The sequence below is a fragment of the Terrapene carolina genome, unplaced genomic scaffold, assembly GCF_002925995.2.
Source record: "Terrapene carolina triunguis isolate 2854851 unplaced genomic scaffold, T_m_triunguis-2.0 Scaffold238, whole genome shotgun sequence".
NCBI lineage: Eukaryota > Metazoa > Chordata > Testudines > Emydidae > Terrapene > Terrapene triunguis.
Window position 1 is genome coordinate 12,006,226 of NW_020664589.1, and position 16,218 is coordinate 12,022,443.

Consider the following 16,218-nt stretch of genomic DNA (forward strand, 5'->3'; position numbering starts at 1 on the left):
TGTGTGTGTGTGTGTGTGTGTGTGTGTGTGTGTGTGTGTGTGTGTGTATCTATCCAAAGGCAGGTTCCGTTTGTTGTTCCGTTCACATTTTTTAAAGATCGCTATTTATATGGCGATGTGAAGGTTTCTATTCAGGCGCCGAAGAGAACCCTTGCAGAAGTAGCGAGAATATCACTCAGAATTGCTCCTTGAATTAGAGGACAAGTTTAAGATAGCAGCTGCTCTCTGCAGGTTTGGAATTCTCTCCCTTTCAAGCTTCCCCTTGATTCTTAAAGCGCTCCCTTTACAGGGATTAAGAAGAATGTGCACACCCTAATATGAAATGGGGCTCGGCACAGAATAGGGAGCTGATCCCTAAAACAAAACAACAGCAACAAAACTCTGCCCCACAATAGTACAATTTAGGGACTGTAGGAATGTGTTCTCCCCTCCCCTCGCTACACACGCACTCATCCATCCCAGCTGCCTTTCGATTAGCAGTCAGATTAGAGGTCTCCCAGCCAGAAGACAAAGGCAAGATCAGTGCTGAGCTTTCTAGTTGCTAAAGAAAAATCTGTTTCCACCTTCAGAACTGTCCTTGCAAAGGAAGAGAGTCGATCCCGATGCCCCCAGTGTTACAATAGGAGTGTGTAAAATCACACTGGACTAGATGCGTCTCCAGTGAGTGCAAATGGAGGTGCATCCCTGGATTAACAAATTCAGGGCGAAAGTCTGACGGCCTTGGGATGCATTGGGTAGTGGGGACGAAGACAAAGGGGGCTTCTCCCTATGCTTCCACACAGGCGCTGCAGCCTGGGAATCCGCTCCCTGGCTCAAAGGGGCATAACCCTTCCCCCGCTGCCACCTCCGTGCTCTGAGCTGCCTGCTAGCATCTGGTTGAGTTCATATTATTCCTTTAAAAGCAGGATGTAAAGAGCTCGCAGTTCGGAGCGCTTGTAACCCACACACCTCCGGGGTGTGGTGCTCTGTCCCATTTAGTGGCACCAAGACCACTTAGCTAAGGCTGTAGCAGACTCATTAATTTCTAAGGGCCGTGAGGCTTTTAGCTTGTGCAGTAGAGGCTCATACACTAAGCTCCAGAGGTCCCAGGTTCAATCCTGCCTGCTGGCGACCGGGGTATGTCTGCGTAACACGCTCACACAGGCCACACCAGCAGAGTGCCTGCGGCGATCGCTCCACCCCCCAGTAGAGCCCTGCCACTGTCCTGCTGCAGGATACAAATAATTCCCCTTGACTTCCATGGGACTCCCTCTGCCCGGGGGGGGGGAGAATCTATCCCCAGCGATGAAGCAAGGCCCGAACTTGGCCTGGCGTGCTGGCGACTCACAATAACCGTTGAGTCCAAAATCAAACCAGCCCTTTGCCATGAATCTAAAGTTCCTATGGCTTTAAAATGGCGGCTCGGCCACCACACCTCATGCACTGGCTGTGCAAAAAGAGGTGTTTTAACCCCTATTACAAGCCTAGTGAAGAGATGACAGTCGTAGCTGGAACCCATGTTAGATGGCTGAGGTATGCCCTCACCTCCCTCGAGGGTGATTTAGTGAAGGCAAGGTCAAAAGAAGGGATCTTGTGGAACCCCAGTGAACTGAGCCTTGAAAATCTCAGCCTTAAACCATATTTGCTGAGCCAGCCTGGTGTTTGGCGTGAGTCTGACTGCCATTCTCTAGCCCTGTGCAGTCGGACTCTACAGGACCCCAAATAAATCTGACACGGTATTTGGGGAAATGTAGGGCTGGAAGGGACCTCATGAGGTCACCTAGTCCATCCCCCCAGGCTGAGGCTGGACTAAGTATGCTTAGACCATGCCTGATAGATGTTTGTCTCATCTGTCCTTAAAAACCTCCAGTGACTGGAATTTCATAGCAGTTGTACAGTCGTGTTTGTTTTTTCAAGCCCCTCCTTTTCCCCCCCCTGCATCCGGGAATAATTTGTGGAGACAACATAAAGCAAACCCAAGTCATCTTATGTTAGTCTCACCACCCAGTGACTTGAAATACCCTCCAAATGTCTGGACTTGCATAACTTAAGCACCATAAATGGTTCCCTGAAGCACTAAAAGAGTCAGAGGAAAAACAAGCAGAAACACCGAGCTATTGGGGGGTTATTCGGGTTTACCCAAATATTGGGATATTCAGTATGAAAAACATGAGTGTGAGTATAAAGAAGCATAAAGATCGTGACTGAGCCCTGCACATATTATTATTAATTATTTCTATTGTGGTAGCACGCAGGAGCCCTGGGTAGGACTCCATTGCGCTAGGTGCTGTATGAACACAGAACAAAGCGGCGGCCCACATATCCCTGCTATTCGTATTTTCTGAGCCCAGAAGGGCTGAGTTTGCTATGTAGGCAAATACTCAGCACCTAAGAGTTTGAAAGGGTTGCTCTTTGTTGTTCAAGAGTGAGCCCTCGGGTGTGATTAAGGAGCATAATTTAGGAGTTCCAGAAAGAAGGCCCAGTCAATGAGGAGTTAAAAATTAAAAGGCTCTACAACAGGCAGTATTGTTTAATGGTTAAATGAGGGGCCGCAGAGTCAGGAATTTTGGATTTTAGTCCCAGCTCCGCCGCTGACTCATTGCACGGTATCTCCTTGAACAAATCAGATAATTTCTTTATGCCTCAACTTCCCAAGATGTAAAATGGGACGACAATCAAGAACCTTAAATAGAGTGACCAGATGTCCCGATTTTATAGGGACAGTCCCCATATTTGGAGCTTTTTCTTATATAGGCTCCTATTCCTCCCCTCCCCACCCACACCCCCGTCCGGATTTTTCACCCTTGCTATCTGGTCACCCTAACCTTAAATCACCAGGGCCTTTTGAGGCATAACTCATTAATGTATGCAAAGCAGTTTGAGATCCGAGGCTGTATATGTGCAAATTATTTATAATAGACGGGCTATACAAGGATCCTATCCTGTGAGATGCTGAGCTGGATTCACATTGAGGAGTCTCCATGCCTAGCAGAACGAATTCAGCACCTCGTAGAGTTTTCCACAACACACAGTTCCTCACAGCTTATATCCAGCAATCACTAAGTACATGGCATGAAAAAGACCATTGTGTAATGTCTGTAGTTGCTTCTTGGCTGGAATGAACAAATGCCCCTAGAAATTCCCAATGCAATGCAAAGATTGTAGCTGCCCATCCAGAACAATAACACCTAATGACTGATGTTGTCTTACCTGAGATGGAACTCAGGTGGCTAAATCGATAATGCATCTGACTTTTAATATGAGAGTCCAGGATACAAGTCTTGTTCAAGTGGTAGGTTCTTAATCTACATGATAAATTTATGAATGGGATTGTATGATGGGGTTACCTGTGATAGCAGGGCCTGGTCTCAAAGACCCAGGAACTTCCTTCCAGTCCTATGTTTCTAAATCCTGGCAGTGTAGCTCCAACTTTTTAGATTTTGCCCACTGGCACCTGCGGCTCACGACAGATTTAAACCATGAAAGAGACTTCTAGCCTGGAATACGATCAGCCCTAGTTTTCCACTGGGAAACTGTTATAAATGTGTCTCCAGCTAAATGCAAAGTGAGCTGTAGCCTAACTACTTGCAAACAACACCAGTTTACCGGTATCAGCTTTAAAAAAAATCAATGGGCTTTATACAAGTATTCTTTCCAGGAAAATAGAGGGATAGTGAATAAATTGACAACAAGGTAGTGGTATGAGAATGGCAGGGAGCATTTGGAAGCTCAGTAGACAGAGGTTGGTCCTGTGCAGGAAAATTTGCAAGAAATTACCCGCATATTCTTTTAACTCTTTGTATACTTTCACCAATACCTCATCTGTGGCTGAGAGGGATTTAGGCTGAATTCAGTCCATGTCAAGAAGCGTTCGTCGTTCAACCTACATTCTGGGCTGCATGGACGCTCGGCTTTTTGGCTGTGCGCTCCTACATTTCCATCCCATCTCTGTTTGGGGGTGAGATCATGCAGAATAGCCCCAGTAGTTACTTTAGAACATATCAGACCTATGGTGGTAGGCTGAAGATGTGCTGCAATGCCTGGAAGCAAAGAACCATATCTGAAGTGAGAGATTTTACTCTGGGAAGTCATGACTGGCTAAAGAATGGTATTGTTATTGGTGGGGGTCAGGGGCACACACTAGGATGGTGGTATTTTTTTATTGTCTAAGGCTTTGTCTTCATTGATACAATGAGGGGTTTTGTTGTTTGCTTGTTTGTTTTGACAGCAAGCTAAGAAACACCAATAGTTATGTCCCCGTAAAATCTTAACTTGGGACAAAGCACTTGTAGTGTTTACTGCCAGGTAGCTAGGCGAGGTCAGTGCTACATCACCCCCCCGGGGCGACTTACCCTAGTTTACCTTGTAACAGGAAAGTGCATTGCCTCCAGTGTCGTTTTACAGTGGGAGAGCTGACATGGCTTCCAGGGACCTTTTGCCTTCCTGATTCTAGGCTGTGTTGGGGACTCTGGTGTAACTTAGACAGCCCTAGAGGCCTAAGTTACCACAGCCTCGCTCGGCTGGCCGATGGGCTACAGGGTGGCCAGAATTTCCACAGAGCTGCATGATGTGTCTGTGTCCCCGTCCCTGATGCATTCCTCCCACCTTCAGCCACACCCGCAGCATGTCCCTCATGCCAGGGCTTGGGAGGGGGGCCTCAGAAGGCCATTTTACGGCTCTCTTTCACAGCGTCTCTCAGCCACATACAGGGCTTTTAGGGAAAATTTAGGGGGCTTTTTCACTGCTCTGGTGCTTTTGCCCAGTGTAAAGGGGCTGGAGTAGAGGTAACAATCTCACCCACTACTGAATAGCTAAGAAGCCGTCCAGTTGGCTAATTAGAACAGACCAAGTGGAAACTCAAAGAATAGATATCCCAGAAATCTTAGGCATGTACTTAATAACAGCTTAAAACCAAGGGCCTGATTTGAACTGCTGTAAACCAGCACAGCTTCATTGACTTCAGTGGAGCTACAGCCAACTTACACCTGAGGGATCTGGCCCCTGATTTCCAGTTTTGGCTAAAGAAACCATATTCGCTGCAGTTCAGTTCAAGCATCAAAATCCATTGACAATAGCATACGCGCCACTTTACTACTGAGACTTTCTCCTTGACTGAAGTGTCACAGGTTTAAAAACCTAAAGATCAGAGCCAGCGAACACCTTCCCAAGTTTAGTTTGCATTGTTATCCATGTTCGTCTACCCTTATGTCAGCTTATAAAGGACATGGTTCTACAAGAGCCGCTTTGCAGAACTGGTGCGAGGGTTTTAAATGACTGCTCCTGTAGCAACAGTACGTTCAGTCTCAGTCTGCATTTTCTTCTGCTGCAGCTTACTTTGACTTTCCCCTTGTCGTTCTTTAGTGCGTATATGCAAGTGTTTCAACAGCCTGGGATGGCAGCGTTACTGAAACGTGTGGGTATTATTGTAAATATGAAATCACCATATGGCTATATTTTAGACCCTAAAAATGAAGCGCGGAAGACATTTATTGGCGTGAATCCTGAGAAAGAGACAAGATTATATTTTACTAGGTGGAACCATGGAAGAGATAGATTGATACAGAAAATTGGAGGAGCAAGGAGAATGGATGAGTGGTTAAGACATCAGAGCCAGATTTTTAAAGGTATTTAGTCACAGATAGGTGCCTTTTCAAAAGGGTGTAGGCATGTAACTCCCCTTGAATTCGGTGGGTTTGAAGTCAATGGGAGTTAAGAGTCCAGGTGCTTTGGAAAATCCTATCCAAATCCTGAGGCATCTAAATACCTTTTAAAAATCTGGCCCTTAGACTTTAGTTCCAATGCGCATGTGTTCAAATCCCAGTTCTGGTGAGCTCACTAGCTTGGGCCGTGGTTATATCACTAGACTAGTGATTGGGAGATCTGGCCACAATTCCTGGCTCTGCCACAGACTCACTGCATGACCGTGGGCAGATCACTAAGGCCAGATTTTCGGAGATGCTGACCATCCAAAACTCCAGGTAAAGCCAGCGGCAGGGGTGCCGTGCCTCTAAAACTCATGCCCTTAATCGTGTTGTGTTTCAATTGTGTAGCAAGAATTCCCTACCTCACAGGGCATTGTGTGTGAGGAAAAGACATTACTGTTTGTGAGGTGCTTAGATACTATGGAGCTGGACACCAGAGAAGATGACAGATAGGTACAGGTAGATAGTTTTGCTGGGAAGATAAGTATATTTATATATAATGCCCCACCTTTTTAACCTGTCCGAGGAATGTCTGGAGACTCAGAATGAGCAGCACCAGGTCTGTTACTGCAAAACTGAACAGTCACTATTCAGGCTAATTTCTCAGCCTGACGCTGGCTAACTCTTCTCCTCATTTGCTGTTCTGCGCCATTCGCAGCACGTTTGTTTTCGGGAAAGTTCATTTTCTTAGGGGCACTGTGATAAGGACAATTGTTATTAAGCGGAATGAAACAAACAAAAGCATCCGACAGCTGTTCGCAATCTAATTGCCCTTAATTAAACTAGCTCCCTATCAACTGGAGAGAGGCAATGTCACAGCAACGCGGGCGAGTCTTAATGCCCGTGTCACTCCTCAGAGCTGCTAGGTTCTGAATGTCTCAGGTCTGCCACACACGCTGAAGCCTATTCACTCATTCGTCGCATTGCTCACCGACTTTCCGCTTTTTTACAGCTTGTGGGAAGCTGACAGGAATAAGTGACCCAGTCACAATAAAAACCTCTGGATCAAGGTTTGGATCATGGATGACAGATCCTTTAGCTCCAGAAGGTGAAAACAAGGTAAGATTACAATGTTCCCCTCCCCCCGTCCCACACACAGCATGTCCCATGTTTCTCAGGGCTCTTTGCAGCAAAGCACTGAGACTCTGAATGGAGGTCCACCATCACATCTCCAGTCCAATGCCCACTGAAGACAGTGGAAAGACTTGATGCGTCTGAGCTTTATTGACCCTGTCTGCACTGCATGCATAGCCACACCGCACTTATTAAACTCATAAGGTCCTGCTCAGCAGGTGCTGAGCTACGTGTCAAACCTGGAATGGATTCTCTAAAGGCTCTTCTTTGATTGGCCCAAAGGCAAGGGAGTTGGAGAAATTGACCACAAGTCATTACAACCCACACCCATTGTAACGCTTCTTGAAGCTTTGCCTCTTGGTTGGTTTTTTGTTTTTGTTGTTGTTGTTTTTTTGAGAGGGGGAAGTTTACTTATTTATTTTATTCCTGACATTTTTTTTATGTTAATTTTACTGGTCACAGAAAAGTTCCAGACTCACAGCCACTGGAGTTCTCTCTTTATCCATTGGTAATGATGGGTCAAGTTTCCCCCCCCCCGCCCACCACAGGCTGCCTCACCTCTGGCATGCAGGCACTGCCCCCGTGGAGGAGAGGATAGTACCATCTCCATGGGTCAGTCCATCCTCAACCTGCCAACCAAGTTTCCTGTTATGGCCGATTACAATTGAGTTCTTAATGGAGAGGACATGAGTGCATTAGGAACTGGACCGAGACCCATCAAACTCATTCTAGGCAGGCTATTCAACATCTGTAATTATTTTTATTAACTTATAAAGCACATTCCTAGGGGGCTCAGTAAAACAGTGGCCTTATTTCCGGCTGGATACCTGAATGCAAATTCCAAGTACGTTACACGTGCAAAACGTGCTCTAGTTGCTTCTCATTATCAGCTGTGAGTTAAAATCCATTTGCTGTTTATTGGTCTGATGAGTACACATTTCTGTTTAGCCAGCTAATGGCAAGAGCCCGCTCTCTATAAAATTAATGTTCCCTTAGATTTTTTTTTTAAAGGCTTCCCTGTCTGAAGCTTCCTTCTTTTCTAAAGCATAATGAACAGGTATGTGTCCTCTACAAAGCAGATGAGAGGGAGACTCCAATATTTGGCTTGTGGTTCAAGTCTAGATTTATTTTTCATGCTTTGACAAAATTCACACGGGTGTAGATGACGGCTCAAGGTGCAGGTCCGTATAGAATCAGGCCGACAGTTATTAGCCAACAGGAAGGGACATCGAAGTCCCATTCATTTCTATAACACTGCTGCTCATCTCTCAGATAAAGTCAACTGACCAAGCTACATCTCCCCTCCTCCTCCTTCCTCCACCTTCATTGATGTGTAGAATTAATTTGCTGCATCAAGAGAGGTTTTTGTTTTGCTCTGTTTTGGTCTTTTCAATTCAGACTGTGCGGTTCTGCTCACAAGGAGGTACGAAGCCAATAACTCACTGAAAATCAATCTAGGTTTCCAATGAGTGATGGAATGGAAAATATCGGAAGGCATTTGCTGAGGACATTATAGGATGCAAAACAAACAAACAAAAAAGCTTGGCTAAATGGAAATTCACTATTGTTTAATGCAGCCTTAGTCAAAAGAGGGGGAGCAGCAGCACCATCAAGGCAGGGTGGGAGGGCAAATTAATTTAATAGCTTACCCTTTGTTTGGGTTCTCTGGCTGAGACTGGGAGGAAGCCTACTAGAAAGAAGATACCTACTGATGATTCCAAAGTCAATTTCAGTTCAGGGACGCTTCTTAGCTCTGAACATGCGCATTAAACCAAGGGCACTATGCAGAGGGAAAGACAGTCTGTCCCTTCCTCTCTCCAACTTAATCTGTTGAGTTTATTAAAAAGAAGAAGGGGTGTCATGATTATAGTGTATAAATATCAATATTGGATACTAAAGGGCTCTTTACTGTAGCAGAGGGAGGCATAACAAGAACTATTGGCTGAAAGCTAAAGCCAGACAAAGTCAAACTGGAAATAAGGCAGAGGGATTTTTAACAGTGAGGGTGATTAACCAAGAGGAGTGGTGAATTCTGCATCTCTTGATGTTTTCAGATCAAGCTGGGATGCCTTTCTGGAAGAGATGCTTTAATGAACAAACAAGTTATTGAGTTCAGTACAGGGGTAACTGGGTGAAATGTACTGGCCTGTGATATATAGGAGGTCAGACTAGATGACCTAATAATCCCTTCTGGCCTTAAACTCTATGCATCTGTGAAACGCCCCAGTTCCTTGCCTGCCCCTTAGTGGCCTTGCCCAAGAGACTCTGAGTCAACCGCAAGATCCAAAATCCCGATGAAAGAGGTTTAATTTTAGTCCCAGGTATCCCTCTTACAGGCATCAGTGGTACAAACCTTAAGAAATGATGAGAGATTATGTCAAGAAAACCCAAGCCTCTGTTGCCATATAATGAAAAATGTCAAAGTGAAGCTAAAATGCTTATTTTCAAGGCTGGGACACAGTGATCTGGTGACAAACTTTCATTACAAGTTTATTGCTGTTGTACCTTCTAACTGATGCAGATTTAATCACTTTCTCTGATGGAGGTTGGTGCAGCAGAGTGACTCTATCTCGTTGCTCATTATTCTTCTGCTGTGTGCTGTTTGGTTCTCAAAGCAGACCTATTGTATTCTGCCGTCAGTCCGGGCCTTGCGTATCCATAAGCTTACAGGGATTTTTAAAGTACATAATCAATTAAGTTGTCTGGCTGGCTTGTTAATTTAAGTGCTTATGGTCAGCTGTTCAGTAACAGGATTGGCTGCACAGGATCCGTCTGATATGACTTCTGACAATAATTAAACCAAACTTTATGCTCATCATCATTAAAAATGTAATTTATGGAGCAGAACCAGAACCCTGTACGCATATCACTTCTCTTTTCACTCTCAATAAGACACAGGATTATTCTGCTTGGGCTAAATTTTGGAGTATTTTCTCAGTCCGTTGATGTTAGTGCAGCTACTCCAGATTTACACTGGTGCAAGAGGAGAATCCGGCCCATTACATCTTCAAAACAAACTCTAATTGGCTGATTGCATTATAAGGGCCTTCCGTGGTTCCTAGCATCTTCAGAAAGCTATTTGTCTATCATTATTATTAATTATTTGTATTATCTTATCATCTAGGAGCCCTCTCTTTAATAGCTGTCACACATAATTTCTTTTCTCCAGTAGATGATATTTTTAGGTAGGAAGGGAGCAACAAGGTTTTGTAGGGACTGTAGCTCTAAGTTTAGAAGTACATGTATTATTTACAATAGATTTTATTTGAAACATACACATCTCTGAATTTCATGGGTTAAGTGGCAAAGTTTGAAATCGATGGTGGGTGGTGACCAAAGTGTTGATCACCTCCGAGTTACATCACAACACACAATACATTTGGTGGGTGTTCTTCTGTTCAGGTCCCTAAATGAGTCATTTGTTCATGTCATAATATCACTGAAGACAATTGGCCATGATTGTGAGTCTCTCCGGAGAAGTCCGGCAACGCAAGGGCAGGTGGCTGTTGAAGGCTGGGATTGATGTGTGCTGGCAGAGTTGTGTGTGGAAGAAGCTAGCTCAAAGCCAGATTGCACTATGCCTGGCTCGAGACAATGCTATCAATCTCTTGTTTTCTGAAGCAAGGAATCTCATCAGATTCAGCCACCCTAAAATGTTAGCATCATAGCAAGGTTTTCTGCTTTTATGGTTTTAAAAATACCCACCGAGTTTGGCATGTATTACTTTTTAATGCCAAATAATGAAACAGGAGCAGCAGAGCAATACGATGGCTCAGTTTTGATTTTTGTAAAGCATTGCCATTTCCTGGGTAAATTCAGTTTAAGGTAAAATGTTCTTTAACCCCAAATTGGAACCCCTAATTCAATAAACTCCACCTTTGAAGGGGGAAACTCCACATCCCTTCTCCCAGGATGTCCTGTCTCTACCATCTTGCCGAGGGCTCAGTATCTTGTTCCATCTGGGACCTTCTGACGCCCATCTCAGGCCTATCAAAGGAGGGGCATGGAACACTGCAGTTGTGTGTACATCCTTCATCCATGTTTGCAGAATGTTTCAAACCTGGGCTGTGTTTGAAGTTCAGTGCAGATGTTTTGCAGAGCTCTAAAGTTAATTTGCCATTCTAAGATAAACAACCAAACACAATGTGTGGAAGTTTATAGCCATATGAGAGCAGATGACTTCATAGGACTCTGGCAATGATGGCATGGTGGGGTTCTGATCCGTGGATGTTTTATGCATTTGCAGTTACATCTATTGTATCTTTGGTTACACAAAGCAGTGCAGCTTCTTCTGGAAGTAGCATAATTATCTTTTACATCTTTGATCAAAACAAGGGCTGTGTGAAATTGACAAATACTTCCCAGGACATTTTTCGAGGATAGCAAATCAAACTACTAGAGATAGGCTTGAACCAGGGGTTTCAATCCAAACCCTTTCAAAATTTCAGATGACGATGGAGATTAGATTAAAATCTCTGGGCTTGATTCCACCCCTTACAGTTCTGATTCCAGGGCAGATCCAGAACCAAAAGGTATCTGTTTTCCAGTTTAGATTGAGTCAAAATCTCATGAGATCAGTCAGTGCTCTTCAGTTTAAGCCTGAACTCCTGAGGTGAAATCCTCGCCCTAGAAGTTCTGTTGTTGACTTCCCTGGGGCCAGAATCTCAAACTAAAATCTGAATCCCAAACCCTACTCTAATCCAGATATGGGTTTTAACACTATCTCCTTGGCAAGTTCTTCAAAAAAGAACTAGATAAATTCATGGAGAATAGGTCCATCAATGATAATTAGCCAGGATGGGCAGAGATGGTGTCCCTAGCCTCTGTTTGCCGGAAGCTGGGAATGGGTGATGGGGATGGAGCACTTGATGATTATCTGTTCTGTTCATTCCCCCTGGGGCACCTGGCATTGGCCACTGTTGCAAGACAGGATATTGGGCTAGATGGACCTTTGGTCTGACCCAGGATGGCCGTTCTTATGTTCTTATGCACATCTGTGGTTAACATGAATTTTCCCATTGATACCTAAGTGCTCAATCTTCCTGCACAGAACTCGATGGAGGTTTTGCAAGGACCATACAGACAAAAGTTGTATTTGTTTAAGACGTGCAAATACATCTCCTAAAAGTCATCTCTACTCCTATTTCATATATTATCTCTCCTCCAACTCAGACAATTTCTGATCTAGAAAACAGCTGTCTTATTGTTAGGCAGCTGCATACAAAATGTCATCAGTAGGACAGATTTTTTTTTCTCCTCGCTAACTGTATTGCTTTGTAATTTGCTTCAGTCTTGGTTGCAAATGACTAAAGCATTTTGTAAGGAGTCTAGACAGTGTCCTTAGTGAACTGGCATTTAAGTAATAATCTAAAATATCTCCACCATCAACCAATAATCTAACAATAGTGAGATTTTGATGTTTTTATCTATTGTGTTGTAGCAGCCTCGCTTTGAGCTTTTGATGCAGGAGAGCATGATTTTTAAACGGATAAGGACTTTCCAATGAATCTCCATGACACTGAGCGATTGCATTCATATTCTTGTGTATGCCAAATTAATGGAGTTCCACACAGCAGATGATATAATTTAATACATGCTGCCCTGATGAGGCCTACAGGAAGCCAAAAAAGAGGCAACATAATATGCTGTTTTTATCCAGGCAGACTGAGATGTTAATTGCCCTTTCAAAGGACAAAGACAACCACCCGGTACTTCAAGGCAACAGTTTAAACTACAGAGCTGCTGGAAAGATGTTAGCATCCCCATCTTGGGAAGCTTTTGTGCGCCAGTTAATTCAATCAGTTGCTTTTTAGATTGTGGACCTATTTTTTTGATCATTGGTAGCATCCTCCAAATACATCATTTTCAAGCAAGTTGCCAATTACCACCTCTCCTCCTAGCAATTTGCTCTGGATTTCTGGTGATCCTTGGTGTCTGTCCAAGAGAAAACCTCCTGTTAATAACTGCAGGCCTCCATGTCATTCTCTGAATAAGCAGGGTCTTGGAGTGTGTGTTCCGGTGATGAGCTAGAGGGCAACACTTCTAGAACCAGTGAGGCCAGAAACAGTCTGTCCATTCCTCGTGGGTATAATGAGACACCGTGGGAAAAGAGTGACAGGCTTTTCTCCTCAAAGTGAGGTTTCCTTAGTTTAGTCTTCAGATTGTTCCCTTTTAACACCTAGTTTAATTTCTAAGGTAACTTATGATGCCGTCGCCCTACATATCTTCCAGAACTGTGTGTGGGGGAATCTCTCTCTCTATTGATCATTTGTTATGGTGGTTCTCTGCTGTCTTCTAACATGAAGTGTTTCCATTGTTTGCCTAGGTCTGGTACATGGATAGCTACCACAACAACCGCTTTGTCCGAGAGTACAAAAGCATGTCGGATTTCATGAATACAGACAATTTCACCTCTCACCGTCTCCCTCACCCCTGGTCTGGCACTGGCCAAGTGGTCTACAATGGCTCGATCTATTTCAACAAATACCAAAGCCACATAATCATCAGGTTTGATTTGAAAACAGAGAGCATCCTCAAGACTCGCAGCCTGGATTATGCTGGCTACAACAACATGTACCACTACGCCTGGGGTGGCCATTCTGACATTGACCTCATGGTGGATGAAAACGGCTTGTGGGCTGTCTATGCTACCAATCAAAATGCAGGGAACATTGTTATTAGCAAGCTGGACCCCAACACCCTGCAGAGCCTGCAGACCTGGAACACCAGCTACCCGAAACGCAGCGCCGGCGAGGCCTTTATCATCTGCGGTACGCTCTACGTCACCAACGGGTACTCAGGAGGAACCAAGGTGCACTATGCTTACCAGACCAATGCCTCCACTTACGAGTACATTGATATCCCATTCCAAAACAAATACTCACACATTTCCATGTTAGACTACAACCCGAAGGACCGGGCCCTCTACGCTTGGAACAACGGGCATCAGATACTTTACAACGTCACCCTCTTCCACGTCATCAGGTCTGATGAATTGTAGTCCACTTTTGTCTAGAAACTAATTTAAAAAAAAATACTAATATCAAGGAAACACACTTATTAAAAAACAGCTGCCAAAATAAAGAACAACTTGACAGAGGATTATACAGCATACACCTGACATCAGCATTACCTCTACATTTCTAGAAGTCCAAGCCTGTGTTCTCTAGACTTAAGAATAATCACATACTTGCAGCTGGAACTGCACTTAAAGAAACACTGAAGTTTTTGTTTTGCTTTTGGTTCCAATAGCAAATCTCCAGTACATGCTAAAGAAGTAAGGCAATGACTGTTGGAAATTATCACTGGAGAGACTCTCTCTCTCTCTCTCTCTCTCTCTCATGTGAGTTGCATGGACATTTTCCTACATCACGGTCAGCCATGATGGATGTGTGATTTGTATTTCTAAGTGGAAAAGATGACCCTCTCCAGGGGGTGTTTGGTTAAGACTAACACTGGTTAGTTTTACTTGCATTCCATTGCAGCTACTGTCTCTCAACTGTGTTTTTGTCTCTTAGATTAACTGTGCTGAGACCCAAAGTAGCTCATGGATCTGTGTCTTAGTAACTATTAAACACGATGGTTTAAGTATGTATTATGAACAAGTTGTTGTACCCATATTGTTTGAACTTATGTATTCAGCAAATATACTGTATCATGTATGTCTGTTATTTACCAGAGGTGGCAAAACTTTGTATGTCTAGTTTATGCAATGAATGTTGTAAATGCAATGGTGTAGTTTGGATTAATAAATGATGGTTTCGTTTCTTAAAAAATGACAATGAATCAGTGTTCACCCCTTATACACAGGTAATCAATTTCATGTTGCTAATTTTAAAAAATATTCTCTTACTGTTATAATATCTACACAGCATTATGATTGATGGAAATAGCTTCTGTGGATATTCTGTGGCATCAGATTCCCATATGAAGTCTTAGGAGGATGGACTTGTGAAGGAAATTAATTTTTTTAAAGAGGAAAACTTTGTACTATCCACAGTTATCTAAGGAACAATAAAAATATTAGGAGACTTCCCTGTTTTGTTTATTGTGTACTGGCTCTGTGTATGTAGGGGGTGGAACATTAGTAAATTATAGAGTTACTAATTCTCAATTATATCTCTGTGCAACCATCTTGTGTTGGGGATGACTAAAAGGGGAAAATGGCCTACTGTGTACAACAGCTGGCACCGGGCAGCAACTTCGGGAATTTCAGAGGACTGTCTGCTTTCCAGTGTGCATCATTCAAAGAATCAGGTGGATGCTGTCTCAGTTGCAGGACTTATGCATATGTTTAGATTATAGTGTATGCATCACTGCCCATGAGCTCTGCCTGATGTGTACCTGCCTTTCACTCAGCCCCTGAGTATCTTCTGCTTTAAGGAGTTAAATTCCTCACTTCATTCATATAAACAGTCTCTACTACAAAAGGAAGCAAAGCCTTGATGCTGTATTGATTCACTGCCAGCAAAGACGGCCTCTTTTGCTCCCAGCAGGGCCGAGTCTTTCCTGTTCTACATCCTGACTAAACCCTTTGGCTTTCAGAACAGCATTTGACACGTGGCCTCTCTCCACCATATTCATCAGAAGTGAAGACACCGAGCCTTGGACTTGAAGACGGAAACTACAGTGTTTTCATACCCTGGTAATAATTTGAGAAAATTTTAGAATGATGAAACTGTCCTCCTGCTTGAAAGGCACCGAACCCCAATGTTCGTAACGGCTCACCATTGCCTCTGATCATCCTCAACCCAGTGTCAGAGACACTAGGTTCAAGTCAGCGTAAGACTGTCTCGTCTTGTCTTTGCCCATTGTGAAGAGCTCATGGGGCTGAGGAATGTCATGGCATACCAGCCCTTGCCTTCAAATAATCCCAGGGTGTCCGACAGCTAAATCTGCTAATGCTCTGTGGGCCCTAACGCCTTGTGCTGCCAATATGCACCCCCTAACTACCTGTAAAACCATGATCCGTGGACACCCTGCCTCCCTGACCACCAAGGACACTTCCCCTGTTGATGACCCATCACCATTACCAGATTCACTCTCCTGCCCTCTGTCGACTGATCACTGCTCAGCTGATCCAACACACCAGGTGAAACTCAGGTGCCCCATCGCCATTTTCTCCCCAAGGTCACGTCCCAGTTGCCTCTGACCATCAGCAATAATGTTAAGGCTTATTGCAATGTACTGGAGATTAGTGCAGGAGAGGGACAAATCGCAGATGATCCAACACTGGCGTCTGAGATCCCTTTATTGAATCCATATAGGGCAGGCTGAGAGAGTGTTCTTGTAACAATTAAAGAACCAGTCTTGCATTTCTTACACATGTGAGGAGCCCCATTGAATTCAGTCCCCAGCCTGCCCTTACACAGACTGTAAGAATGCTTCCTTTCATTATCATAAACTAAGCTTACATTCTTTCAAAAAGAGATAGATGCAGATAAACATGTCTTGTAGCACCAGC

The 16,218-nt window shown here is 44.0% G+C and overlaps 1 protein-coding gene across 4 annotated transcripts in view; it reads left to right on the forward strand.

Moving 5' to 3' along the window:
- Positions 1 to 14,778, forward strand: part of OLFM1 (olfactomedin 1) — a 66,520-nt gene extending 51,742 nt beyond the window's left edge. For all 4 annotated transcript variants that reach the window (XM_024206674.2, XM_024206673.3, XM_026657332.1 and 1 more), the window contains exons 5-6: positions 6,634 to 6,740; positions 13,081 to 14,778. In XM_024206674.2, coding sequence (XP_024062442.1) covers positions 6,634 to 6,740; positions 13,081 to 13,755 — 782 coding nt within the window. In that variant the 3' untranslated portion in view covers positions 13,756 to 14,778. The remainder of the gene's footprint in view (positions 1 to 6,633; positions 6,741 to 13,080) is intronic.
- Positions 14,779 to 16,218: the final 1,440 nt, after the last annotated feature.